The sequence below is a fragment of the Scophthalmus maximus genome, chromosome 11 (genome assembly GCF_022379125.1).
Source record: "Scophthalmus maximus strain ysfricsl-2021 chromosome 11, ASM2237912v1, whole genome shotgun sequence".
Taxonomy (NCBI): Eukaryota; Metazoa; Chordata; class Actinopteri; order Pleuronectiformes; family Scophthalmidae; genus Scophthalmus; species Scophthalmus maximus.
In genome coordinates this window covers 8,497,292-8,524,801 of record NC_061525.1, presented here as the reverse complement: position 1 = coordinate 8,524,801, position 27,510 = coordinate 8,497,292, and the positions used below count along the sequence as shown (strand labels likewise).

The 27,510-nt window shown below is 43.4% G+C and overlaps 1 protein-coding gene across 1 annotated transcript in view; it reads left to right on the top strand.

Moving 5' to 3' along the window:
• Window positions 1-27,510, top strand: part of frem2b (FRAS1 related extracellular matrix 2b) — a 51,186-nt gene that overhangs the window by 9,490 nt on the left and 14,186 nt on the right. Inside the window, exons 3-6 of the mRNA XM_035623085.2 lie at window positions 14,550-14,696; window positions 18,223-18,453; window positions 20,468-20,593; window positions 21,305-21,556. Of these exons, the coding sequence (XP_035478978.2) occupies window positions 14,550-14,696; window positions 18,223-18,453; window positions 20,468-20,593; window positions 21,305-21,556 (756 nt within the window). The remainder of the gene's footprint in view (window positions 1-14,549; window positions 14,697-18,222; window positions 18,454-20,467; window positions 20,594-21,304; window positions 21,557-27,510) is intronic.

The window sequence follows — 27,510 nt, the reverse complement described above, 5'->3', positions numbered from 1 at the left end:
TTCTAGGTCAGTTAATTGCCGTGTTTCCGCAGACCCCAGCCCTCCCCCATACTTGTCTCCTGAGGATTCGGGTGCATTCAGGTGAGCTTACCTGTGCACACACAAGTCCTGGCATTCCCAGGCAGTTGTTTGTGGAGCTGAGTCCCTGTCTGCCTCCAGCCAGTCAGTCAGCATCGGGGATGTTCCTACTGACAGACGCACACTGCTGTGGCCTTTTGTTTTTCATTCCTGGCGCTCACTACCAGCTATTTTGAAATGCAAGAAGGCACCGAAAGATCACTGGTTGTTCAGTTCATGAAACCCGTCCAAAGGGGGAAAAATCCACTGCTGTTTCAAAACTTTGCTTGGAGTACCCATTCGACTGGTTTACTGTGTTAACTTCGCTCACTATGTAAATTAATTCAGCTTTGTATTGGAGTGGGTCTGCAGTGCACAACACAGATCAAATTCCTGACCGGAACGTTTTTTTGGCATCCCCTGAAACGGAGAGGAATGTTTCTCCTCTCCAGTTTCCAGTGCCCGTCGGCAGCTCCCACCTCGACGGGCACGTTTTGTATGTTTGTTTCTTCTTCCTGTAACGAGAGGAGTTCGGGTCACTGCACTGCGACCTAAAATAGAAAATCCATTCAAACCGCAACCTCAAACCACTTCTGCCGTGCGAATCATGTTCATCTTCCATGTTATCGGCGTGTAATCGCTTGTGACGCTGAGTGCATACTTTGAATCCATCTCCCCTTGTCCCCCCCCCCTCCCCTCCTGTCTAATCCCAGGTTAGGTGGGATTATTTTCCTTCCCACCGTGTGAGCACAACAGAAGTAAGACAAAACATGCACTGACATGCAGTTGTGGAGGTTGGCCTAGACTTTGCGTGTGCTATAACATCCCCATCACAGAAAGCGATGAGTCTGCGCGTTCGCTGTGTATTTCTATCCTGTTATTAATGAAACTGTCTCCTCTACACTTTTCTTGCGGGGCGTAACATTCCTCCATCCTCGCGACCTACGAATCATAATATCCATGAAATCCGCTGCGAGCTTCAGCAAATTACATAGCCCGACCAGTTGCTGTGTTTTAAAGAGATTTGGTGGGTGTTATGTTTTCCTCACAGTCCGTCTGCGCTGCGGCTAATAAAATATCAGGTAGTCATTTTATTGTTATGGAAACAATTTTTTTTGGTGATCAAGCATTGGGGAGCTGATTACAGAGCTATTCCTGGGTAACAGCTGCTTCACTCGGGAATGAAAAACTGAATTATAAAGGGGATTTAGGTTAATCGTTTCAGATGGAGAGTGATTTACGTGGCTCGCCGGTCCCCCAAGTCTTCAGTCACTAACTTTGAGTGATAATGTTCTCACCCACCAGTCTACATTGCAGCCGTACACTGTTTATATCCCAATATAACGAGGTGTAGCCGCAAATGTATTTTCCTTTCATTTTTGTGTGTGTGAGAAGAGCAGGGATTTACCAAAGTCAAATCTTAATAGTGCTGAAGAACCTCTGCTCATCGGTGAGAGGATGAAATATTTATTGTGATTTAACAGACTTGAGCAAGTGTAAAAAATGAAAAGCCTTTATTAATGATTGACTGGTAGGTGGTTTCATACAGGACCTGAAATAGCCAGTGAAAGTGTTTCCCTCGCTATTGCTGGTCTTGTGTTTGTTGGATTACTCTCAGCAGACGCTTCTTGTCCTTCATTGCAGCCCACTTTTTCCTCCGGACTGCAGAGTGCCGCTTAAGTAAAGTAAACACGTTTAGTCAGAAAAGCTGCTGTCTTAGATGTGTCTGCTAGGACAGAAAAATAGGGTCCTAAATGATTTATAGATATTTTTGAATTGCAGCAGCAATATATAGTATGTTATTTTTTGTTGGCAGTGATTGTATATCAAATATAATTTGGGTGAAAGACCCTTTCACATTGAGTTGTCTTCAATTTCTCTCATGATTCCTTTGCTCTGTTTAAATATGCTGCCAACGTTAAGTGCACAAAGCCAAGGTTAATAAAGCCAGAGTAAATTCACACAAGGTCAGAAAGCCCAGGCCCAGGCTTGTTGCCTGGATGGTGAAACGTGTCGTCATATGTGCCTTGATGGAATGGAAAAGTTAAAACATTCAACCACAAGAGATACGTGAAAGCTGTGAAAGCCAAATTCAAATATCCGTTTCTCATGTGTGAGAAAATTCCATATTGTCTTGTTTGTTTGTTTGTTTTGGCCATACCATGCTTCATAATCGGACATTCCCTGAAAACAACAGGGACCCTGACAGTTATTGGTGCTGCAACTGCTGCCGTGACATCTCTTCTTTTTCACATAGATATGCATTTATTTATTTATTTTTTGTTCAACTTTGCAAAAAATCACTCCGGATAATGTGTTTCTGGCCCCCGAATCCCAGCACTGGGCCGGAGCTGCTGCTCTCTGCCGTGCGGCATGATAAGCCTCTGACAGCTCTCTCCAGCTGAGTCCGGGCTTCAGGATTGGAGCCTGAATGCCGGATACACCTCCTTCACGCATTTTTTTTTTCCATGCACAAACATTCACACACAGAGCATCCACCCTCTATCCATCTCTGGACCAGCTGCCTGACACGGTAATCAGAGATGAGGCCGGGCGCTGCTCGAATGGCGCATCGACTATAAAATGTAATTGATAACTGCTTTGTCTCTGGTTTCAAGCTGTTGTCTCCTAATTAGAGAGGGACGATAGGCCAGGGAAAACACCAGCTCATCTCATTGTGATACTATTGGCATTTCAGTATGCCACGGAAAAAAATGTATAGAGAGAGAAATACTGAAAGTATTACACAGTTTGCAGTAAACTCTCGCCGGGGAGGTTTTCATTTTATACACTCCCTATGAACACGGTCGATTCTTGAGAGAAACAGGGCTCTCATCACATAAAAGGTGCTGACCCAACCCGCCGGGGATCCTGTGCGTGGATCACGCTGCCTCTCACCACCAACGCCCACCCCCCCCCCCCCTCTGATAGGCCGGATACGAGAATTCCTCTGGTTGAGAAGTGGGAGGGAAGTGCAGTCAGAGGAGATGAAAGATACAAGTGTTCTGTTGGTCCCAGTATTGATGGGGGCAAGACGTCAAAGCTGCCTCCTGTCGCCTGTGGCGACGGCATGAAGGAGCCGATGTGCAGTTCTCTAACCGAACGCCGCCTGTGTTGACAAGTCGCGAGGGCTCACATGTAGCAGGTGAGCCCTGCAGGCCTGCACCCCTCAGCTGCATATGAATGGAAATTATTTTGATATTATCTGTAGGCTTGATGAAGAGTACGCAAAGTGGCTTGCATGTGAAGTTTGCTCCCCACTTCTCTACGTTTTCTAAAAATAAATGCAGCATCCAACTGTGTGGTTGTTCCAATCAGGAAAAACATTCCTGCCGTGTACTTTGCGTTCCCCTCGAGCGTCCACAGTGTGTTAAGTTAAGTGACTAGTAATGCAAGTGAAAGCAAGTCATATTTTTTGGGGGGTTAAAATGTAGACGGCACCCTGTAAATAAATCATAGTTATCTGGTGTCGGGTGTTTTACGGAGCTGCAGGCGGCAAATATGCAACTAAAACAGTTTGCGCTCTTTCACTGTTGCAATGCAGACCTGCAGTCATTAATTAAAAAAAGAAAAAGGAAGAACAACCAGAAGAGCTCAGATCAACCCTTCCCCCCCAATGAAGAGTACAGAGGAATGTCTTGCTGCCTGAAATTACCTCGACCATGTCTGGAGTTATCTTGGTTTTCCAGGACGTGGGCTTGGAGTGAAGAGTTACTTATTAACAAGCGAATGGGGGGAGGGAAACAAAGGAAAGGCCACGGGTCTAGACAACAGGACAATCACATTCTGTGCAGCGGCTACATTTTGCTCCTTAAATCGCTAAGTAATTGGCTGATGCCATTGCGATTACTGCAAACGTGTTGTGTAATACTCTAAAGGTTATCACTGGTCAATGAGCCATATGCAAGAGCAGTTTTTTTCCCTTCCCCAGCACATTGTGTTCCATTACAGGGAGAGAGCCTATTGCGCCTTGTGATACCGCTGGGATAGTCGGCTAACAGATTCAATTTAACTCAACTTTTGTTTTTATGTAAAGGGCAGCCAGTGTGTGTGTGTGTGTGTGTGTGTGTGTGTGTGTGTGTGTGTGTGTGTGTGTGTGTGTGTGTGTGTGTGTGTGTGTGTGTGTGTGTGTGTGTGTGTGTGTGTGTGTGTGTGTGTGTGTGTGTGTGTGTGTGTGTGAGAGTTAAAATGTCATAGATAGAGCAACAATGCAAATTTTGTACGCCCCCCCATGTTTATCTGCTTTGACATTTAGGTTTGTCCTTCAAATCCATTAGATTTCAGTATCTATGGAATTAGGCCTTTCTTTCCTTCCTCCAGGGTCCAGGTCTTGTGCTCTTTTAACCCGGGTTGTGCATCTGTGTTGGCTTTGAGCACGGCGGTCTGCGAACATCAGCCACCGTCAGAGGGAGCAGCTTGATACAAACTGCTGCTGTTGAGAGTCTTTGACACATTCGACCCCCCCCCCCCCGGTAATTTTCAAAGCCTTAGGTTGTGAGAGATTTTTTCGGAAAGATCAGAGTTGTTATCTTAACCTGTCTCCACCGGTGAGCCTCAACCTGTGAGGTCATCACTTCTTAAAAAACATCGTTCCATGTGCCACATTAAACTATGCTGCAAACTATGAGTGAAAATCTGTATTATTGGGCTTGTGTGGAGATTTAACTTGGATTTTTGACTCGTTTTGTATGATGCAGCAACATAATGCTATAATACTGTATGCTATAAATTGCCTCTCCTTTTTAGTTTTAAGCCATTATTTTTAATCATTATTTTCAGTGTCCCCAGAGGGAGATCTGGTTTGCAGCCTGCGACTTCATTAGGCAGTCGTCCCTGTTAGTCTGTATTAGTAAAGAACGTATACAGTTGATCCCCTTGTGATAAGTAGGGTTTTACACATCCAATTTACATAATTATATACAAATATTGCATCACCAAAACAACTACAATAGCAACATCATACATAACAGGTTTTTCTGTTGAGCCATTGCATTAGTGAACTGTAGTTTAAATTCAGAATCTAAACATTCCGACAACAGTTTGCCCGAATAATTACGCTATTTGCGGATTAACTTTGTTGACTAGTAAACAGTGGCTTTAGCGAGCTAGAAGCATATGGTTTTCGTTGGAAAACTTTGCACAGCGTACTCCATTAAAATTGCACCCCAGTCTTTTTTTTTAATTTACATACATTTGGATGAAGAATAACTCAATATAAAGTATAGAGCCGAAAAGGTTCAATTTCCATGTGACGCATGGTATATTGTACATAAACCTGCAGCAGGGGAATGCACTTCTTAATGTTATTTGCATGGCCACCGAATTCATAACCTTGTCTCTAACTTAACAACAGTTTTCCCCTTTGTAACCGATTCCATCCATCTTTTTTCCCCAAGAGAGACCATCGGGAGTTGTTTGTGCAATGATTCAAATCCAGAGAAAAAAACATTTGCTCTTTTGAATGTCTTGAGTGTCTTAATGAAATTTTGCAACAGTCCTTGAAAGTAATCTTCTTTTAACATACCTGTACGTTTTTCGGAACCCAGGGTTTGCTCCGCTGCACAGACAAATCTTCAGTCCAATGCTACAAGGAGGAGGAGACAATAACAACACTAAATCCTTCCACGTTCTCTCCCCGCTTTTCATGAATGCAGACGAGCGTGCTTATCTTTAACATGCAGCCTGGCACAGTTCTACTTGAAGGCTCCTTTTCACCAGTCATAAACAAAGGACCAAGAGTCATTTAACACTTCTTTAGAATTACCATTTCAGCTTTTCAGGGAGCATTTTCCACTCCGACACAAACGCCTTTCTACATGTGAGGATTTGCAATGTAACAACTGTGACATGCAGCTGAAACATGTTGTTAGAAATGAAACCAGCCCCGAGAACAGCCAGCGCCATTAGTATGGAGCTCATGAGTCTGTGGGACTGGGATGGGGTTTTATATTCTAAGGCCTCACACTGCTGCTTTCAGCAAACAGTCCACCATTATTCGGTCTGACAGGAGAGCAAACACGATGCATTCAGTGGTCAAGAAAAAGCACGCCCCCTCTCTTTGTCAGGTCCATTCATCCTGCATCCATATGTCGCTTTGTTTTAATCACACGTTTTTTCGCACTTCCTCTTGTATCTCCTTGTTATTTCAATGCCTCTGTTCTTTCAATGATGACGTACAGTCAATGATGTACGCGTTTCAGTACCTGACATGGAGAAAGATCTTTGTCTCGGTGAGCTCATGTCTTGAGTTAGTGCCGGCCGCGACTTCGAAAATGTTTCTTTGTTTCCCAAGATAAAGTCAGTGGCACGCGGTGCTTTTACAGTTCATTTATAACACTTCCATATTGGTAGATTTATTTTGCAGCATCGCACCTCCTGCGTCTTTTATTTATCGTTTACCTTCGTTTATCTTCGTCGGTGGTTCACAGAGGATTGCCGAAGTCACGTCAGTAACTGACCAGAGAGAAACTCGCGATTTGAAATCAGTGACTTTTATATGCGAGTGCTGAAGAAAGCCCCGCAGCTGCCAATTCAGCCTTTTGTTGTTGTTTCCCTTCCGCTATTGGGAGTTCGGGCTTCTGCTCTCTAAACCGTGTGGCTGACTGATAATTAAGACACTCGAGGCTGCGTCCTCTTTGACAGACAGGAATGCCATTCAAGGGCAGTCAAGGCTTACATTGTCTGACCTCACCTACACAATCGATTCAGGCAAAGCCCTCAGCAACCAATTTTTATACATCTTTTGGATCGGTTCCAAAACTCAAGGTCAGTGAATTGAGTGATTGATTTATTTATTTATCCGTACAGAGATACAAGAGCATTACTTTTCATCTTTCTTGTTTTAGTTTTCAGGTGCAGCACACGTCTTCTTTCCAAGCAAGGTCGGAAAACAAAAGATCCCTTGAAGTCTGAATATGAGACTTTTACTTCAAAAAATGATTTAGAACCGTGCACCATGAGTCTTAGATGTTCATTATAGGCTTTCTCCAAAGGGAGTTAACACAAATCGTGATTGTTAATAATTGTAGCTTAAGATCCTTCTGAATAACTTGTGCCCATCCAACTCTGAACAGTCTCTTTCCCAGCCCTAATGATGTAGCCATGATCGGGGATAAGTCCTGACCTTGGGTGCTTGGCAGAACACCCTGTGCCCCTGGTCGGGATCCGGCAACCTGCTACAGAGCAGTTCTCCTGCAGGGCTGTGCATTTTAGAGATGGCCGCTTGCTTATCCTGAGGTGTTTGGAAAGATTTCTGTTTCCACCAATGTTTACAGGCGGGGCTAATGGGATTATACTTAAAAACACATGCTTGTGTGTGCGTATGTGATTGCAGTCATTTTTTCGGAGATGGAGACATAGTGACCATAGCAAAAAGCCCAAGACCCACTGTATTGAGATGATTTGTCTGCCACTTGCTGTGTTTTTTTCCCACAAGCCCTTGTTTATTCATATTTCTTGACGTATTCATTTTGAGTGTTGCTCAACAAAAATGAAGCAATGTAATCTCTCCGGCCAAAGTGCGAGCGGGTTTTTGTGTGTGTTTTCTGTAGCAGATGACAAATGACATCATTTGTGGCAGTGTGTGAGGACGCTGGAGCGTGAAGCAGACTCGCCGGACGGGAGTGACCTTTCCTAACAGTCGCATTGTACAGTATTTTCCTCTGCCACATTTGTGTCCTGGGCCGCAAATAAAGGAGCCCCATCTGAAATAAGAGCCCTGGGAATCCCTCCCTGCTCTTCCACACAGACCGGGGGCCTCCTACTTTGTGGCCCTGGTAGGAAAGTTGCAGAGCACTTTGCACAACCACTTTCTGCTGCAAATTGGAACCAAGATCAGAGAGTGTGCAGGACAGCGTGAGGTTGTGAGCACTGAAGGACTTTTTCTGATTTATAGAAGGCACATTTAGACTATTAAGTTAAGTGCTTTACCTTGAATGCCTTTCTGTGGATATTGTTAAAGTGCTGCATTTAAAAAAAACAAAAAAAAACGGTATGTTCTTGTTCTCGTGAGCTATTTCATTTCTGTGCTAATCTGAGAGTGTGTGTCGGGTTTTGCTTGCATAAGGCTGAACAAAGGGACAAATATAATAATGAATGTGTCTTATTAACTGCAACCATAAAGTGGGGAAGATAGGCTCCAGAAAGCCTGAATATAATTTTTCCTTCCTTCATATAAAACATGTGAACTATGTGTTCCCTTTGAAATGGACAGGAAATCATAGGCGTCAAAAGTAAGTATCTGTAGGTCACTGCGTCGCACTTCTCAACACTTTCTAAACGCCTTCAGCAAATTTATTCATGATGCGGTCATTGGAAATTTAGGACAAAAGTAATTCCAGCCATTGTATTCCGAATTCGGAAAGAGCACAGAGTTAAATCACGTCTATGGTGGTGGTTCAGATGTTAATCTCAAAGAACTTTACCTGCTGAGAGCAAAGCCTTTCCTGCTTTAAGCCTCGCATGGCTCTCTGACCCAGCACTTTTGTCTGGAAGCGCCTTTGGCCTTTTCTGCCAGGCCCCTCAAATATCGCCTCAGAGCGAGCACTGTGTCAGAGAGGACGCAGAGGCGACAGCAGCCAGAATGGACCCTGCCGAGCGGCCAGATTTACAGCAGACCCGTTCCCTGAAAGGCCCTGCTTTAAAAAGAAAAGGAGGGGTTCTGGTGCCTGTGAAATCTAAACAGTTCTAAATCTTTCAAGCCATGGCCAACTCCCCACCCGTTACTGCTGATACAGGGCTTAGGGTGATTAGACCATATCGCGCTCTCTGCTCTGCTATGTGCTTTCTTTCCTTCAACAGGATTATCATATCCCCCTTTTTCCTTAATTGGAGAGGTGAGAAGTATGCTGGTCTGGTCTGGTACATTAAGAAGCTTAAAGACAACTCATGGAGTTTAGTTATTATGAGTTGTGATCATCACAGAAGTCATTCCTTATCATTTCCTGACTGATTTTTGCTATAACTTGCATTTTCAACGAAGCTAAAATGACTATCATTTAAGGCAATCCTTGGATGAATAAGAAATATGAAGCTGTAAAGAAGCTTTTTCATACTCTTTATAGCCTTAGTTCTTGAGGGGCTTGAAGTTTCTGTGAGAGGAAATCTCACGGCGTGTCCTAAATAACATGGCTTCCATTACCATGAAGTTACTGCAAACTCAGCTCTCAAAAAACAACAAAACTTTTGGCAAGCGAGATTTTGTTTTGTTTCAAGTAATATGCGTTTTTCATTATCTTTTTTTGATAGCTAAATCTTTGCAGTGTAGGCTTCCAGTTTCTTCAGTTCTAACCATAAAGAGTTGTGCTGTTGAGAATACAGTTCTCAAATGTGGATACAATATGAAAATTGACCAGGATTTTGCAATAAATGTACATGACTTAATTCAGTTTGCACGCGTTGATTTTTGAATTGACAATACACTAACATGGTTCCCTTGGTTTTATCTTCCAGTGGGATCTGTTTTAATGCATCTGAAGGGAGGTCACACTAAACTCAAATCACTGCACTGGCCCTGTGCACAGTTGTTCATCCGTCTCTATGGTGTGGTGTGTGACATTATAATGTTGCAGAGTTTGTCCATTTGCTGTATATGATCATTCAGTATTTTTAGCCGTATTGTGTCCATTGAACAGGATTCACTGACCAGTCTCAAATTATCCCGACTAATCAGTGCGGTGCTGGCGCTGTGGGCAAAGGCCCGCCTGTCTGTCTGCCTGGCTGAATGAACAGATGAGGGTCCGCGGGGCACCGTGGCCCCCACAATGCTAGGAGGTGACCAAATAAGGGCTGTCTGCAACATGTATGCCGGGAGGAGACGAGGGCACTAAGTTGGCACAGTCCACAGCCTCGCACATTTTTTGGCCTCTCTCAAAGGGATTCTGTCCTTCATCACACATCCAGTATGTGACTGCAGAGAACTTGTGTTTGCTACTTGAACTGTACAAGGGTTTTTTTTTTGTTTTTTTTGCGAAAAGGTTAATGTACGAGGCCGGTTATGGATAAGTGGTTCAAACTGTAGAGGCTGACACTTTTTGACACTGTTATTCAGAGCTTACTAGAAAAGAGAAGGGTGCAGACAGACAGTCATTTAATTCCGTTAGAGAATTAAGATGACAAGCACTGGGATTTGTTGATCATGAGTTTCAATGAGAATATTAATTCATGCAGTCTATAAATATAAATAACAAAATAAAAATATTGATTCCATGTACATGTATGAGCAGCAAATGTGGAAATCCTAGTGTTTAATGTACGCGTCTACACTGAACTGCACAGGAGTGCAACCAACCGCACATGAGAGATACTGATATTGTTCACTAAATTCCTTCTCAGTGCCGTGAGTCCTGGTTAAAGATTAACTCTGGTGTTTTCCTTGGGGCCTCTTTGAAGTGGACTTATTCTCCAACCCCTGCTTATCTTAATTAGAAAGAAATCTGGGGGAGTGAAGTGGTCCTCCGGAAACGAGCACCTCTACTCCCCAGCTCCCTGAACGCCACACTGCAGCTTTGCCGGGACTTCTAAACTCAATATTTGCTCAAGTGATGGTGTAACCGTATGTCCTGTTGTGTAAACAGTGAATACTAGATGATTTTTTTTTTTTTTATCTGGGGTTTGAAACCAAAGCTGTGGGATGTATCCTTGCCGTATCGGCCCTCAGACTTTGCTGATATGAAAAATGAATAATTGATAGAGACACTTTGTGAATACTGTTGAAGACAAACTGGCATTTGACGTGATTCATCTCCAAAAGGACCCCAGCCTCTGCGAGGCTCAGTTTAATGTTTCTTCGGTGTCATGTGGAGAATTTTGCAATGTCACATTTTACCGTTGTTATTAAAATGTAAGAGGTACTTGACATAAATACTGCCAATAAACAATCCTGGGACGTCTGTGCCCGGGACGCATGAGATCTATTTGGTTCATTTTCTAGAATTATGTTTGGGATCAAGAGTATCCGCCGTGCTGTGATTTTTGCAAAGTCTGTGCCAACGTGTGAAGTCAAATAAATTGCAAAGACCTTCTCTGTTTCCTTTACCTCAGTGGAGGACAGGCTCCTTCACGACTCAGGGATCACACATGCAGTGTTTACCGGTGGCATGCGTGCCATGACGCTGGCTTTAATCCAAATGGAGTAGGGAGGGGGGTCCTGTCATACACAGGTCGCCTGTCTGCAGGAGACTGATGTGGAACACACAGGAAGCGAAAACACTACACTGTGGTAGACCTCAAGAATGTATGACTTATTAAATCCACCTCTTGAGCTATTTTCATGAAAGTCCTTTGAGTCTCTATTACCACTTGATGTGACAGTGAGTCATCTTTCACATGTGCAAAAAAAAATAATAATATTAGGTTTTAGATTCTATTTCCTTTTAGCTTTCCAAAAAGCATCACAGAGATTAGGCTTGCTCGTTATTTTATAATATCACCTTTTCCCACTTAAATTGAGGTTTTATTATCTTGCACCTCATGATCATTTCATACTGTAAGTGAGTTTGACTGGTCAAACACAAAATTGAATAGACTTAAAAATTTGTGAAAGGAAATATTCAATCCAATTCATCTCATAGTTTGAATTCGACATCCTTTGGGTTGTGACAAGGTCAGGTTATTTATGAAGTTGTAGAAAAAACTTATGAAAAGAGGCCTCTCTGATTTTCAAACAGAAATAAACTCTGTTTGTGACATTCACATGAAATCTATACATCTAAATGATTCAACCTTTGTGTTAATTTTGCAGGAGAAAGAATATAGAACGGTTTAATCCCGTTTCGGCTCAACCTTTGGAATGTCCTCAGCGATTTGTTCTAATTACGACAAAGCGTTGACATCACCGATTCTCTGAACTGCGTCGGAACTTGAACACCTCTTTTGTTGTATTCTTCCTCTCTCCTCTCTCTAGTGTGGGTGACCAGAACTGCAAAGAATGACTAGGGAAAGACATGTGTCTCCACAACATAAAGTCCTCTGTCTAGTAGAAAACATCCAAGTATCTATGTGATCATTATCAATTAATGAATCCTATTGAACTAAATGATTCAAATTAATTGTTGGTTTTGTACGAGGCGTGAGAAAAAAAGAATCACTTTTTGCTCTTGGTTGTCCTCGTGTATCATGCAGACTTATCTCAGTTATGGCGGCATATTGTTTAAAAAATTTAAAAATACAACGGGCACTAGGATCGATTTTTACTCCATTTGTGGAAATATACACAATTTTAGACCAAAGGAAAGAGCTCTGAGCAGGTGCAGAGAACATTTCACACGCGCACACACAGAAACACAAACTCATAAATGCATGCGCCCTCACACATAATAAAACACCCAGGGTGAATGTGTGTAGGTCTCACCGTACCCACCGAGGAAGGAAATGGCTAGACAGATTTACTGACCCTAACAACTGGGGTGGGTCGGACCAGACTCTCAGTTGTGCCTGACACAAACAACAGTGGCGCTCCTAAACCTCAGAACATTGCCCCTGCAACCTTCCGGGCAATTTCACTGGTATATGCTCCACTTTCAGGACCGCCAGATGTTTAATGGTCATGTCATCTGGCTCTCAACATCCTTATCCAGTAGCAGCAGGAAAGCGACTCTCGCTGTGCAGTCTGGTGGATGCATGCTGATTTATTTAAGAACCAGTCAAGCTCCCAAGACTTGTTGTTACTATCCCCTACAATAATTAGCGCTCCCTTGATGTCATGAGAGGTGGTAGTCGTGGTCGATGGCACGTGGACGAAATCAAAGTCCGTACCGGAGGAGGGGAATGTGCAATAGATCCAAAAGCATTTTGTAGGTCAAGCAAGAAGACGTGCAGATCTCTCTTCCTTCATATTTTTTCGGAAGCTTGAATCTGGTGCAATATATCTTGCTTGTGTGTTGAAAAAAACATATTTCGACCAACATTCAAGAGCCTGATTTGGCACTAATCAACAGAATTTGTGGCAGTAACATCTGGAGGTATGACTGTGTTCCTGTCTCTCGTCATTGGTGTGTGTGTGTGTGTGTGTGTGTGTGTTTGAGGTTTTCAGGTAGTCTTCCAGGTCCATCTTTGGCATTGTAAGTTATCCAGATTTTTGTCTTTTGAAAAGTCTAAAGGAATCTCAGTAGAAAGATGTTTGTTCCCTCTCCTTCTTCTTGTGTTGAATTTTGAGAGGGGTTTTTTTGTCCTCTGCAGTGTTGCCAGGCAATCTTTTATATCTTTTTTGTAGGAGGTTTGATACCCACTCTCTCCTCCTGGGATGCCTTCCTCCCCCCTTTCTTCAAGGCTCTTCCCTCCCTGACAAGATGTGTTGCCTTCCATACTTTAGAGGAGGTGTTGTTTATGTCTTTTTAACAATCCTTTCTACCACATAGCTTTGGATCAACTTACTGATCTTCCGAGCATTGTCTGAGCTGAGGCCCCCCAGAATTTTACTTTGGAACCGTATTGATTGTTGTCGACTCATGTTTGTTGCTCGACTTTGACCACTTCAAGTGTGGTTTGTGTCCTTTCACATTGTTTTCTGTAGCCGTATTTGCCTGGTGGGGTTTCAGATCAGATGTTGCGCTTGAATTAGTCCCCTTTGCCATTGGGGTATTGATGCACAGCAGACTTTGGGTTGTGTCCTGCAGCTTTGCTTCACTTGACCGACTCAGCCTTTTCTTTCAAGAGATACCGGTCAATGCCAGGTCCCGGCCTCACTTCTGCCAAGCACTGCACATGGCCTTGATGTGTCCTCAGGCCTCTGGGAGATGTTATCTTTGACCACCTGCAGCTGCATATTCGGAGTAGTTGTCCCGAAGCTTATGTCTAAATGTGTCAAGTGCTGATTATCTGATTTTCTGTCAAGTTCTTGCCAAGGTCAGTTAGCGGGTTGTCTTCTTCAGCCCCTGCTCTCGCAGATTTCTGGGTTATTTTCCTTCTTGGATTTTCTGTCGTCATGAGCGAATCATTATTTTGACTGCTCTAGAAAAATTACAACATAAAGCCGTGATTTGAGTTATGTGAGTCAGTGTGTGCACATTGCTTTGTTTGAATATGTGTGTGTTTGATGCCTGTGTGTGTGTGTGTGTGAGTGTCTGATGTCTGTGTGTGTGTGTGTGTGTGTGTGTGTGTGTGTGTGTGTGTGTGTGTGTGTCTGCTCTGAGTCTTTATGGTCAAATGGTATCAGTAATGCCCTCTAGGACTTTAGCTTCTGCCTTTGAATCCAACTTCAAAAAGCAGGGATAAAAACAGAAACCCCAGTTCAGACAGGGAACAGACACCTTTTATCTTAATTGGAAATTAGGCAGTGAGAATGCACAAACCCTATTTATTTTACATAAGGGCTGTACACCCCACATACCTCCCACCGAGTGAAGTCAAGGATACCCTGCAGGTGTCCAAGGAATCATGTTAAAAAGGGACTATTTTATTTGAGTTTTGGTCTTTGCTTTCTGTTCCGGTATGATGAGTTCAAGGGAGACATTTAAAGTATAGTTTTACTTCACTAATTGTTTTTTTGTCTGCAGGAGGGAACAAACTGAAGAACCAGCAGTTCCGGCTGAATTGGGCGTGGATCTCTTTGGAGAAGGAAAGCTACGTGGTGGATGAAGAGGTCAAGTTCCTGGAGGTGGTGTTGAAGCGTCGGGGCTACCTGGGCGAAACTTCATTCGTTGGTAAGCGGACACAAAAAAAGTCACTTGTGATTAGGATTCCATCCAAGGTTAGAGTCTCTTGAGAGCATGCACCATTTGAATGTATTCCAAGATGTTGATTTTATAACAAATAGAAAAAAATAGTGAAATAGATTGATATGAGTTGTAGTGAAATACTTCACATATTCCTGGACCCACACCACCATGGATCGATTCATTCTATAGGGCTGTTGTGTCCCAGCTTTTGCCAGTCCAAGACACTTAACCCTAAATTGCCTCTGGTGAGTCTTCCGGCAGTGTATGAATGTGTATGGATGATAGAAGAAAAAAGCGCAGTGAATAGCAGCGCAGTGTGAATGTGTGTTAATGGGTGAATGTTACTTTCCTGGAAAGTGCTTTGAGTTGTCTATATGACCAGAAAAGCGCTATATAAATACAGTCCATTTACCATTTACTACTCACTCGTTGCTGCTCTTAGACTAACTTAATGCTAAAATTTCACTGAATCTGCTGATTCCTTTTTCACTTAACCCTGATAGCTCCATTTCAGACAGATACAGAGATAGATAGAAACAGAGATAGAAGATGAAAAACACACTCCTTGTCAGAGGATGTTATTTGGTATTCCTCCCTGTCTTTCAAACTCAATGCCAGAGGCCGACATACTGATAGACGAGCCCCCACAGCGCACGGACACAACTACATACGCCACACTCTGATATATTTCAGCACAATTATGAGGCTGGCCCAGACGCCCGTTAGGGCGACAGGGGTCGCGACCTTTCACCCCTCCCTTCTTGCCAGTGTTTACATTCCAGCCGCACTATAGCACAGACAATCCCTCGGGGACTGCATGTGCACAAGACAAAGGTCACCTGAGGCTTGGCGGCCATGGAAAGACGCCACTCCAATGTTAGTGAAGGTAATTTTAATTGGCTGGAACTAAATGAACAAACTGCTGTTTGTGAGTGGAAGGAATTTTTACTACTACAAATTGCCTCCTTTTTTTTGTGCTGTCATTTATTCTGTCTATGTAGATGAGGTGCGGTTAAATTTGACTCATTTTAAAGGTCAAATCCCATAGAACATTTACTGTATTGTCGCCTCTAACTTCATATGCTCCAGGGCGTCGGGCGAATGAAACATCTCTTAGTTGACCTTTATAGCGCCCCACACTGCACAGTATATCTACTCTGCGACTCAGTGGAAGGAAAAAAAAATACACATGTTGAGGCAGATCATCATATTCGTCACTGCAGGCAGATAAAGCTGAAGATAATTCACATTTAAAGTAAACTATCTGTGAAAACAAGAATGGACTTGTTTTGCTGTACATGTTGATGAGGTGCAAGAACAAAAGAAACACAATATGAAAAAAACAAAACCTAATGCCTGTGTGATGACCCCACAGTGATCTTCTTGCAAATGAATATTAAATAGCAAAACAGTATATCTCTCAAATAATTCCCCCTTGTTTAGATTTTCTGAAGCATTGCTGCTATTTTATTAATGATTGCATTATAAATTAAAGTAGCACTGCTTTGAACTTTCAACGTTCTATTGCCCAGTGAAAAAAAATATGTCTTGCTTTTTCCTAATGGCCAAAATTGCAAAATGGTATCCTTTTAAATCCAAATGAGAGGTTTTCCGCAGTACAGCTTTCTTATGATTGAGGCAGCATGAAGGGGGATGATAGTGGACGAGGGAGGATGGAAAGTGCACAAAGAAAGGTGTAGTTTATTTTTCAAGGCAGAACATTTTGTTTTGACAATGCCCTCAAAGTACCAAAGCAATAAACTTTCCCTTTTCTAAAGGGGTGAAACCGTTTACGTTGTCCATTTCACATTACTGTAAGCGAGTACACGTTTATGTGCTCAGGCAGTAATTCTTTGATCATACACCACTCCGTTCTTGTTTTTGTCAAATAGCTTTGGAAACATTTCTTCTCAAATTTCTAGCCAAGAAAAAAGAGTGTGTTTTTGCACTTGCAAAGGATTAAACAGAAACCATTTCTGATGTGTTATTACATTCATGTCTATTTGTACTTGGCTTCTCTTACCCTTTGCACTTTTCTGCCATGTTTAGTCTGTGTCTTATATATCCAGAAGGCAACACGACTGCATGGAGGCTTCAATATGTAAAGAGGAAGAGAAATTATTTTTCATTCTTTCTTCAAATACATCTCTGCGGCATTCTTCTATGCAGGTCCAAATCTAACAAGCAATATCTTGTCTCAGTATAAGATGGCATTCGTCGTTGAAATGAAATGAAAGGGCATTCAATACCTCATTACCGTGAGTGTCCCTCTCAGTCTGCTGCAACGAGGATTCGCAGAGCAGAAGAAGCAAACCATTTTGATTAACCAGCATAAATAGGCCACCAGAGCAGCCTGACAATTCAAGCCAGCCATCTGCCTCAGGGTTGCGATGAGATCATGACTGATCCCAGGCCAGTGCCTTCTCACAGACACTGGGGTACCTCTTGGTTTCCAAAGTCCTGCCTGAGGGAACACGGAACACAGGAGCCCACTGGTGGACTATTGGTTCACTGGTCAGTGCAGATGGCACCGCTTTCGGAGGCGACGGCGAGCGCACCTCGCCACAACGCCTCAGAGTGACTCCTGTGATCTGGGCCGTCCAATCCGAGCTCCGTGCAGGAGATGGAGTTGGGAGAAAAATCCTAATCTCCCTTCTCCCAGCAGCTCTTTGAAGACTGCTGGTTTTTTCGAGCTCCATTGAGTTTGACCATTTCATCTCAGCACATATGTGCCGCGGCCTTTCCCTTCTGCCTATACTAGCATATCAAAGCCCACTTTTTATTTTCATTAAAGAATAGAATAATGATTTTCTCCAGGGTCTTTTGAAGATCTTGTGTGTATTCCTGAAATTATATTACAGCTTTTTATCTTCTCCTTCTTTCTCCCTCACTTGTGAACAAACGGCATTAAAACAACAGTTGCCGTTACTCCAGTGCTCCATTTATCACTGAATTTCTCGTATTTTTTTTTTTTTTTACATTTGTGGCAGCCCGCTGTATTGACGTGGGCTGTGTAGCCATGTTCTTTGTTTTTACTGCCAGACCCCCCTGCTGTGTGTTGTGCGACCAGTTAGCAAAAACAATGGAGAGGCTTTGTGACATTTCACTGGCTTCAGTGCTCCTTCTCAACAGGAATCCTGCCAGTGTCACTGCTGCAGTGACTGTAAGCCCCATCAAACAGCTCACATGCTGAAGGTCAGACAACACAAGTCACCCTCCAACCACGTCTGGTGAAACCAGGCTTGAGGGATAATTGGCTTTATTCCCACCATGGCCGCTTCAAACGCTGCGTATTGGCAACTGAATCCCGAAAGATGGGCAGATATTGACGGGTTAGACCAACTAGGGCCTGGCATTTACAGGAGATGAAGAACAATAGTTAATGGTGGCCATTGCTAAAAATAGACAAAAGTGATGCATTCACCGATATACCTGATGTGTCGTATTTATTTGGTTTTGCAGATGTTACTTCGTTACGATAATAACCTGTTTTCTCCATGTCCTTTCCAAGGCATTGGCACAAAGGATGGCACTGCAGAAAAGGACAAAGATTTCCGGGGGAAGTCTCAGAAACAGGTGCAGTTCAACCCTGGCCAGACCACGGCCACCTGGAGGGTCCGGATCCTGTCGGATAGCGAATACGAAGTGTCCGAGAGCTTTCAGATCGTCCTGTCTGAGCCGGTGATGGCGGCCCTCGAGTTCCCCGAGGTTGCCGCCGTGGAGATCCTGGACCCTGGCGACGGTGAGCAACGATTTCACTCTAAGGGAGTGACTTTGAATTAAATTGATGACATTTAATTGCACTGTTTAAAACTGGAATAGGGGTCAGATGAAGTGAGATCATAGTTTTTCCTTTTGAAAAATAGAACCAAACGAAAAAACACCTGCCATGTCTACCTTGCATTTTGCATTTTACATTTTTCGGCTTTTGTTGCTTAACTATGCACAACACTTGGGTCTTAGAGCTACAGAAGTGTTTGACAGCAGGACATTTTCGATGAAATAACACAGTACATGCCCTTTCTCTGCGGGTTAGAGCATGGAAAATCAATACATAGACAAAAGGCAACGCATTTGTCAGGGACAGAATGATAGGTAAGAGTTTTAAAAGGAAAGTCTTTTTCTCACAGCTGAGATCTCATTTGAAGTCCAGGAATCCTTCAGCTTTCATTTTCGGCTGTATTCGTGTTGTGAGGATTGACTGGGGAAATGCTTCTCAGGGAGACGGATAGAAGAGGGAAGAGTGCACAGTATTTTAACTACAGCATTAATTCACATGGAGACTGAGAGGAGCCGACAACATCTCGAACCCATCCTTATTCGGAGAATTGCTCAATAATAAGTGAAGAGCAACATGCTCTTGTGGGCAGCAGTTGGTGTTCTTTCAACAGAAATGGATAAATGAGGTCAAAAGGTTGTGGAGATGACCACGCTGACCTTCCCTGCATGTGAAATTATCATTATGTAAATATGGACGAAGCACTGCACGAAAAAAAATGTGTTTGTGAGAAAGCTGAGAAAGCGAGGATGCGTTTTCTCCTGATCCCACAGGGCTTCATCGGGTGAAAAGGAGGAATTTACTGTCAACAGTTTATGCTAATTTCAATGTTTTGTTTTCACAAAACATCAGTCTCAGGAGGCCAATCAACAAAACTGGCAGCCATCTCTCTGCAAGATGTGAAATGCTATATTTTGTTTCTATATGCCTTGAACTCCTACAGCCATATGGCTGCATCGTATCATTATGCTGTTTATGGTTTCGAGAGTTTTCATTTACTTTGGCCTGTCAAGGTCAAACTAACTCGGAAGGCTTATAAAAATGCATTTTTGTTTTCCACTTTTCCGTGAGAGCAGAAAGAATGGAATAGCCCGAGGGCTGCCACCGTGACACTGCGAAAAAATGAATTATTTCGAGCAGACAAAAGTGGCTCAGACCGAAAACAGCTGCTGGAAACAAGAAGTGAAGAGTGGGCACATCGTCCTTCGTAATTGTCCGCATGGTCCTTGAGATGAAAAGCGGCAGGTCATTTTCTTTTGACTTGCCAGCACCTTTTTAATGTGGACGACCGTGATGCTCACTGAGGAGGATACAAGGCCTCTGTCTTAGCTCTGTGGATTTCCTGGCTGAAATGTTTCGAGCTCAATCTCTTTCGGAAGGCTACACAAAGCTTAGAGAGAGAGAGAGAGAGAGAGAGAGATGGAGAGCTGCCAGTAAAACCGTTCCATAAAAAGAAGACAAAGGGATTTCACGTGTCTCTGCTTGCAAACAGAACAAAACACACCTTTTTATATCCTTGCAATTTACAATAGACTTTTCGAATTAAACTTTGTTTGTGTGCCACAAAGTGATTTTCTTTATTTTTTTAAAGGATTCCTGACTATTTTTTCCTGCCCAGCATCATCTCTCAGATGAGGTCGCTCAGGTCAACGACCAGCACTGTCTGTCTGGCTCATATTGTGTGAGCAGCAATATTTGCTGCAGATAAATAAACAGCAGACGGTGGGTCTTGACAAAACATGACGGGTGCACCGGCTGCACAGCCGTACCGCAAACCTGTGCATCCAAGGTGTTCGATGCAAACAATGTCACGTGATAGTTTGAGGTTTCCTCATCTCCGTTCTTTCACTCCGATTACACAAGCGGTTTCCCCACACCAACAGTCCAATACGATTTGACAGAAACGTATTCAACTCTGGTGATACGACACACTACATGGCCGTGATGATCTAATGTGTTTCATTTCTCCTGCGTGCAGAATCAACGGTGTTCATCCCCTCAGCTGTGTACAACATAGAGGAGGATATCGGTGAGCTGCTCGTCCCTGTGCGGAGGAGTGGGGATGTCAGTCAGGAGCTCATGGTCATCTGCTTCACCCAGCAAGGTAACGTGGGAACGGGGTGTTGAAATGTCAGTGTGGAAGTCGAGACAGCGGTGCTGTGCATCTTCCGTAATAGAAATGTGACTCTGAGTCTCTCCTGAGGGAGCGACGTGTTTGGTGATGCAGCTCTCCTCTCCTCACTCATCCTGCCCGCCGTGTGTCGGAGTCCAAAATATATATATATATATATATATAAAGCACAACTAATGGCTTTTGCACTTGTTTGCGCTGCACGGTGTTTGAAAGAGTTACGTCCTCCTCGCTCTTTAAAAGTAGGTTTCCACGGCGACAGTTAATCAATGCGTCGGGAGAAAAGGAAAAGTGAAACCGTTAGCCGGTCTGCCTTTCATCACTGACTCGACGGCTGCTGTTTCCTTGTTATAAGATACTGCCTGTAGAACGCCAAGTGGAAGTGCAAAGGCAGTGATAAGGATTCATGCTTCATTAAATGTGTCTGTAAACGTTAGAATGCCGTGGAGAGTGAAGGTTGCTCTTCTCTGTTGTTGTTCTGATTCGGGGGTTTCCACTAAACGAAAGTGATTAACCAGTGTGGTCGATAAAATAATTAATCCCAAGAGAGTTCTGTAATTCAGTGATGCATAAACAGTAAACATGGTTCATGAAAAAAATGATTTCAGTGTAAATATATATATTTTTTTCCATGTGGCAGATTTGGGACCGTTAAGTTTGCTTTCTGTTTCCTGTGCACTCCAGTTTCGGCCACGGGCACCGTCCCCACCAGGGTGCTCTCCTACTCTGATTACATCTCCAGGCCCGAGGACCATCACAGCGTCCTGCGTTTTGACAAAGGGGAGGTGGAGAAGCCCTGCCGGGTGGTGATCATCGACGACTCGCTGTACGAGGACGAGGAAAGCTTCACCGTCGCCCTCAGCATGCCCATGGGGGGGCGTCTGGGCTCAGAGTTTCCCTCAGCCAGAATTACAATCATTCCGGATGCAGACGACGGTAGGAAGACATTTCACCAGTCCTAGGTGTGACATGAGATGTGACACAGTCCAAAACAGTCTGTGCAGGTACAGGAAATTACAGAGCTTTGACTGTTAAATAACTTTGTGGCATTTAGAGATGCAATTCTTCTTATTCATCTGTCAATATTATTCAGTTCCGATTAGAACCTCGTGATTGTTGTTGTTGTTTCTTGGCTTTAATCTGATTCAGTCTGAGGTGGTACAACATTTGCGCAACCTCTTATTCAATATGTATGAGGAGCAGCACTTTGACAGTAGCTGAAAATGAGTCTTGAGAAAGTTTGCAGTATCTTCGGCGGCATAAATTCATGCAGAGAGACGCTGCAACGGGTACAGACAGGTGGGCAGACAGACACCGGTGTGTGTTTGTGTCTGGGAGAAATCGTTTTTAGTGTGCAAGCCTCCTTCCCTCAGGCGAAGCCTTTATCTCATATCTGCAGGCTCAGACTGGAGGCCTGATAGTCTCCCATATTTTCCTCACGGCTCTTTGTTCCCCATCACCCGACGCCCATTCCTCAGTTCCTCTATCACTCTGACTATCTCCGGAAGCACTGCTGTGAAGTCGAGACTGTGTGATCGCAGGAAGGCATCACTGGACGTGAAGAGTCTGGTAGTGGAACCGTTTTCCCTTTTTTTTTTCCTCCGATGAATCGGATTGGAAGCTAGATAGCTGGGATGAAGGCGCAGTATTCAATTTAGTGTTCTGTTATCTGGAGACCAGGGGTTCGAGCGGTATACTGCACGTAACCGAAGTGGGTGAGCTTCACGTGCATTTATTTAGTATCTTCTCCAACGGATCAAAGAATTTGTCTTCCCGTTGTGGGAGAGCCCTCCATGTAATTGTACAGCAATGACACTCTAACCTGAAATTAAACGTGATTTCTGGTCAGTGATGTCAGTCCTTAGTAGCACCATCCCCTTAACATGACAACCTCTGAAGTAATCACAAGAATTAATTAAAATCGGTCGTTGTTATTCTTTGTTTTCATTCTCCCTCCCAAGAAATGTATTTTGACTTTTTTTTTTTTTTTTAACAACATAACCAAAACCAGTGCTATACGATCTGCCTGTGAGCAGACAGTGAAAAGTTAAAGAGCTCTTGTCTCGGAGGCTCCTGCAGCAGCAGTGTTCGGACTGTATAACAGGTTATTTGGAACTCGAGTCAGACACACTTCAAGGGGATTAGTTTGACCCGCTCGCGGAAGGAGGAGGTCTACGTGGCTCGAATGTTCTTGTACTGTAGCGGCGTCCAGTGTGACCTTAGCGCGGGCCCCGGACCTCTTGACCTCTGCCGCCCCTGGGTGTTTACTCCAGACCGGCGAGACAGCTGCCGACACTCACGCTTTATGGGGATGTACAACAGTCAGTCCTCGTGGCCTCATGACCTGCATCACAAACAAGTGTTTTACCGCTGCAGCTATTCACACAGTGTCACAGTCTTTATGGGTGGCTCTGACTGTAACAGACAGCCGATCTCTTTACAACGGCCCAGAGAGCTTACACTGTGTCTGTGTGACTCAGTCACATGCAGTTGCATGTCATCTAAGTTTAGGACGAGGGTTTGAGAAACAAGGAGATCGAAAAAAAAATAGAGCACACGGATATTAGTTGACGCCACCGAGGATGAGATGAGACAAACTGAAGTTTGCTTTGGAAGTGGTTTTAGACGGACAACGGCAAAGCGTTAATAGTTGAAGAACCTACTCCTTTTCCTCCAGCGATGTTCATGTTCATGCATTATTGCATTTTCATAGAGTTCAGGGAAGCAAACTGTATTTTTAAGATTGCCTCTGCTTTACAGAGAGTCATGCTGCGTGCTGTTGTATCTCAAGTATTATAAACTGTGACTTGACTGAGTAATCCAATTTTTGTAGCTTGAAACGTCAATTAATTCTAAAATGTACCAAGAAATGTTTTTTCGCCCTCCAGATTTAAGACTTCCTGGCGGGCCTACATTAGAGGTCCTTAATGTACTATCACACAGACACAGGAGAAAAAAAGCAGGTTTCATTGCCTTAGAATTAACTTGACTCAGATTGACAAGCGGTGTTAGCAGTCTGTACTCAGGTTTATTCCTGCTTTATCTGTAATCATGTTTTCTTTGCCCCTTGTCTTTGTTGGGGAGGGCTGGATGTCAGTCTAAGTCTTCTTATACATGTCGGTTTTCAGAAAGCGGGGGATTCACAAGGTCGCGCCTATACAGCATGAGTGTAAGGACCAGAATACATCCTTCGACAGTGTTTTTCACTGTTATTCTCAAATTCTGTGTGTGACATGGAGAGAAACTATGCCTGGAGCCATTGTCTGACAGGGTGGCTCCTTATTATAAAGACACGAGTGCCTGACATCAGATTGATTGCGTGCACACATACTCGCAAATGCGTTGCACACGCCATGCATGCAACGTTTGTGCAGCAACACCTCGGAAGTTTAATTTGGATTAGGTGCTGGAGGTGTTAAGGTTGCTGCAGCATCCACTGAATTAATGGGAACCGAAGAGTGGGGAGAAATAAGGTAGTGTCAAACCTTCATATACCCCTGAAGGAGGCGATAATGAAATGACTTGGGCACTGAAGGTGAAATAAACTGTAAATAGCTTTGAGGCAAGCAGAGCAGGAGCGATCTCCTGTCTGGAAGAGTAGAAAGGCTGCATTAGATTCATCTGTCTTAGGTGCTAAACTTCGGTTGGTAATTCTCTTTTCTTTGCTAACTACACCCCAGCATATATATGGAAGGAAGGCAAATGGGAGCATCGCATCTGTCTTTGTCATCCCTCTTGTTCTCTTAGCTGTCCAGTGGATGGGACGAAAAAGTCAGCACCTGTTAGTGCCCAATCCTTAGAAACACACCTTATCCCTGAAAAGATGCCCGTCAGCAAGACAAACCAGCGAACCAGGGTAGCACAAAACTCACCTGTGCGATGGTCTGTCAATGGTCTGATGTTAATCTGACAATTTATGTGATTTTAAATGATTGAATGTTTGTAAGTTTGTAATGTTTGCTGCGGCAGTAATCAGTCTGTGTGCCATGGAAGAGAAGCCATGTTTTCTTTCCCAATAAAACTGAAACCAGCTTTGTTTGGAATGAAAACCACCAGACTTTTCCACGGCTCGGAAACTGATATTTGTGCCTGTGAGGGGAATTTTTTGGGCAATTGATCTGACACATTTGGGTGAACGGGACTATCACTCATTTAGAAAAAAAAAAAAAAGAAGATAGGTTGAATATAGATTCAAGACAATTTTATAAAGCAACAATTGAGCAACATTTTCAACTTTAAATGCGTCTAAAATAAAGATTTAGTCTAATCTCCTGTGTTAATCCATAGTAGTAGTAATCTTATGACCTCATGTACACATTTCATGGATTAACATAGAAGATGATGTGCACGGTTACTTTTGTATTTATATTCATCAATTTCTATCCCATGTTATATACCGTGACATGTTAACTACTAAACAGTTTTTAAGCTCACTGCTTTATATACATCGCCTTTTTTATAGCCCACGTTGCTAGTGGAATTTTATGTATGTATGTGTGTATGTTAGAACTTACTTTATCACATCAATCAAGATGTTAAGAACACGTCACCTTTGAGCATCAAGCTAGAGTAAAGTAACAATGTTGGCAGACAGTCACTCAGATCCATGCTGGATAAGGTCCCAGCCGCTGTGCATTGAGCTTGATCAGACCCTGCAGCAAACACGATTGTTAGTCTACACGGGTGCGAAGGTGGTTAGGGATCATTGTCTGCCTGCTGCACTGTGGAGCCTTGCTGGTTGTTCAGGTTTTCTGTTCAGCAGAGGGGGGAGCAGTGTGAACCCTTGCATGGTAAATAGACTCCAAACACAACTCTGCAAACTCGGTCTCTCACACAAGGCTAGATTACCGTGAGGGGCACAGAGAGCAACTTGTCTGAAACCCCCAAAAGTCCGGTAATTGAAGATTAATCTGAAATTGTGTGCCACTACACTAAAGTGGGGAAATGCTCCGCAATGCACAGGGAGTGGGATAGGGACATGGACGTGTAGGCTCTATAGTGTAGATGTGAACAGTTCCAGAAACAGCTAAACTACACAAAAAGAGGTCAAAATAAATAAACAGAAGCCAAAAAACCAAGGTCAATAAAAACGATCTGTGGGAAGCAGAAGAATTGGTTTTTCTGTCTCCTTCTCATCACGCACACACACACACAAGCATATTGCAAAGTCTGACAGTGTTTTGTTTTTTTCCACCAGAGCCATGAATTATGATTACCCCTTTTCTTGTAGCAGTTTAGCATTAAAAGTCTGTAAAGTTCACGAGCCGTCCAGACATTTTACAGTAACATGCGGGGACAGCTGCTTTTCTCACAATACCTGCTATTTTCCCAGGGGCAGACCATCTGCACATAAAAGGCCACATCCACACAGCACTCCGGCTTTCGCCTGTGATGGGTTTTGGAGAAACTTGTTCTTTCTTGCAGAGTTAATTGCTGTTTGATATCGACTCTGCATCCGGCAAAAACAATGTTTCTGGTGGTCGGGGCTGAAAGACATGAGAGTTCTTGCACAGCAGGACTCGACTCGTGCATTCATAGTCTTGTGTCAGTGGCCTGTAAATTTTGTTCCAGTCCTAAAGGTATGATTATGAGCTGTTTTTTTTAGAGATGGGCGGGGCACATGCGTGTGCAGTATATCCTGGAAGGGGATGAATCGAGGGGTAACCCCCAAACCCTGTCATTATGTCTCACCTGGATTCCCGTTCGTTCTGATATGAACAGATGTCCAAAGGACTTAAGCATAAAGGTGCAGACTTTAATCAACAGTCTTACTGTAATACACGCAATGTGGAGCAATGCTTTGAACATTCAAAGTAGATGGTCGTAGATGGTTAAAGTTGCAGATCATTCTGCATTAAATATGGAGCTGAATTTGACTGCCGAATTTGACTGCCAGTGCCGGAGAGAAATTAGTTGAGCACACAGAGAGCAGAAGAGTGTTTGCAAGGGCTCAACTGAATCTCCTTCGAGAAGCCACTTAGCACTGTGGGAATGTCATGCTAAGTTCAAGTGGAATCAAGCAGTCGGTGGGAGCGGAACAGTTCCCTTCGGGATGCCCATGTCTCTCCCTTTGCCTCTTCTTTTATTTCATGTTCACACATATGCAGCCGTAAAGATATCTCCTTTGTTGGCCTTTCTTCTCTGTGCCTATTGCACAATGCATTGAACAGCACAATGGCAATGCGAATGGTGTCTTTCTGACTTTGTTTCGTAGTTTTAATTTCCCAGAAGAGGACTTGAGGTTGACTAATGGTAAAAAAAAAAAAATATATATATATATATATATATATATATTTATATATATATATATCTCGATTGTTTTTGTTATTTGTTATTTCACGCAATCATCAAAACGTCAAGAATTTTACATTATCGATCCCTCAACACACAATTTATTTTAGAGACAAAGTTATGTGACGAAATTAATACAAGTCATGTATTGTGTGTTGTTGTCTTTTATTCAATAAATGAAGGTTTCTTCACCTTGTATAGTTTTACATAATATCTCAGTCTAAATCTGGATCCCCTCTCCCCTTGCATTCGGGTAACCCTAGATGTGCATCGTGGCGAGGGAGGCTGCTGTGGCTCGCGGTTTACCTTTCAGTTAATGGGCCGTAGCTCTTTGAAGTTTCGCTGTTTGTCTGCTGCACAGACCTTATCTGATTACCGGACTAGTACAACAGGGCCCGAGTTCCTGGCTGCCAACCTCAGGCTAGTAGATCTGATTACTCCTTCTGCAGAGACCCGGTGCAGGCAGCCAAAACCATCTTTGTTTGCCTTTTTCTTTTCTTCGGAGAGAAATCCTGGCAGCTGCAAGCTGATCTTGATGCAGCACTCATTGTCCTGACTGTGGCTTTCAGGGCAGATTAAAGCATAAAAGTTTTCTGTCC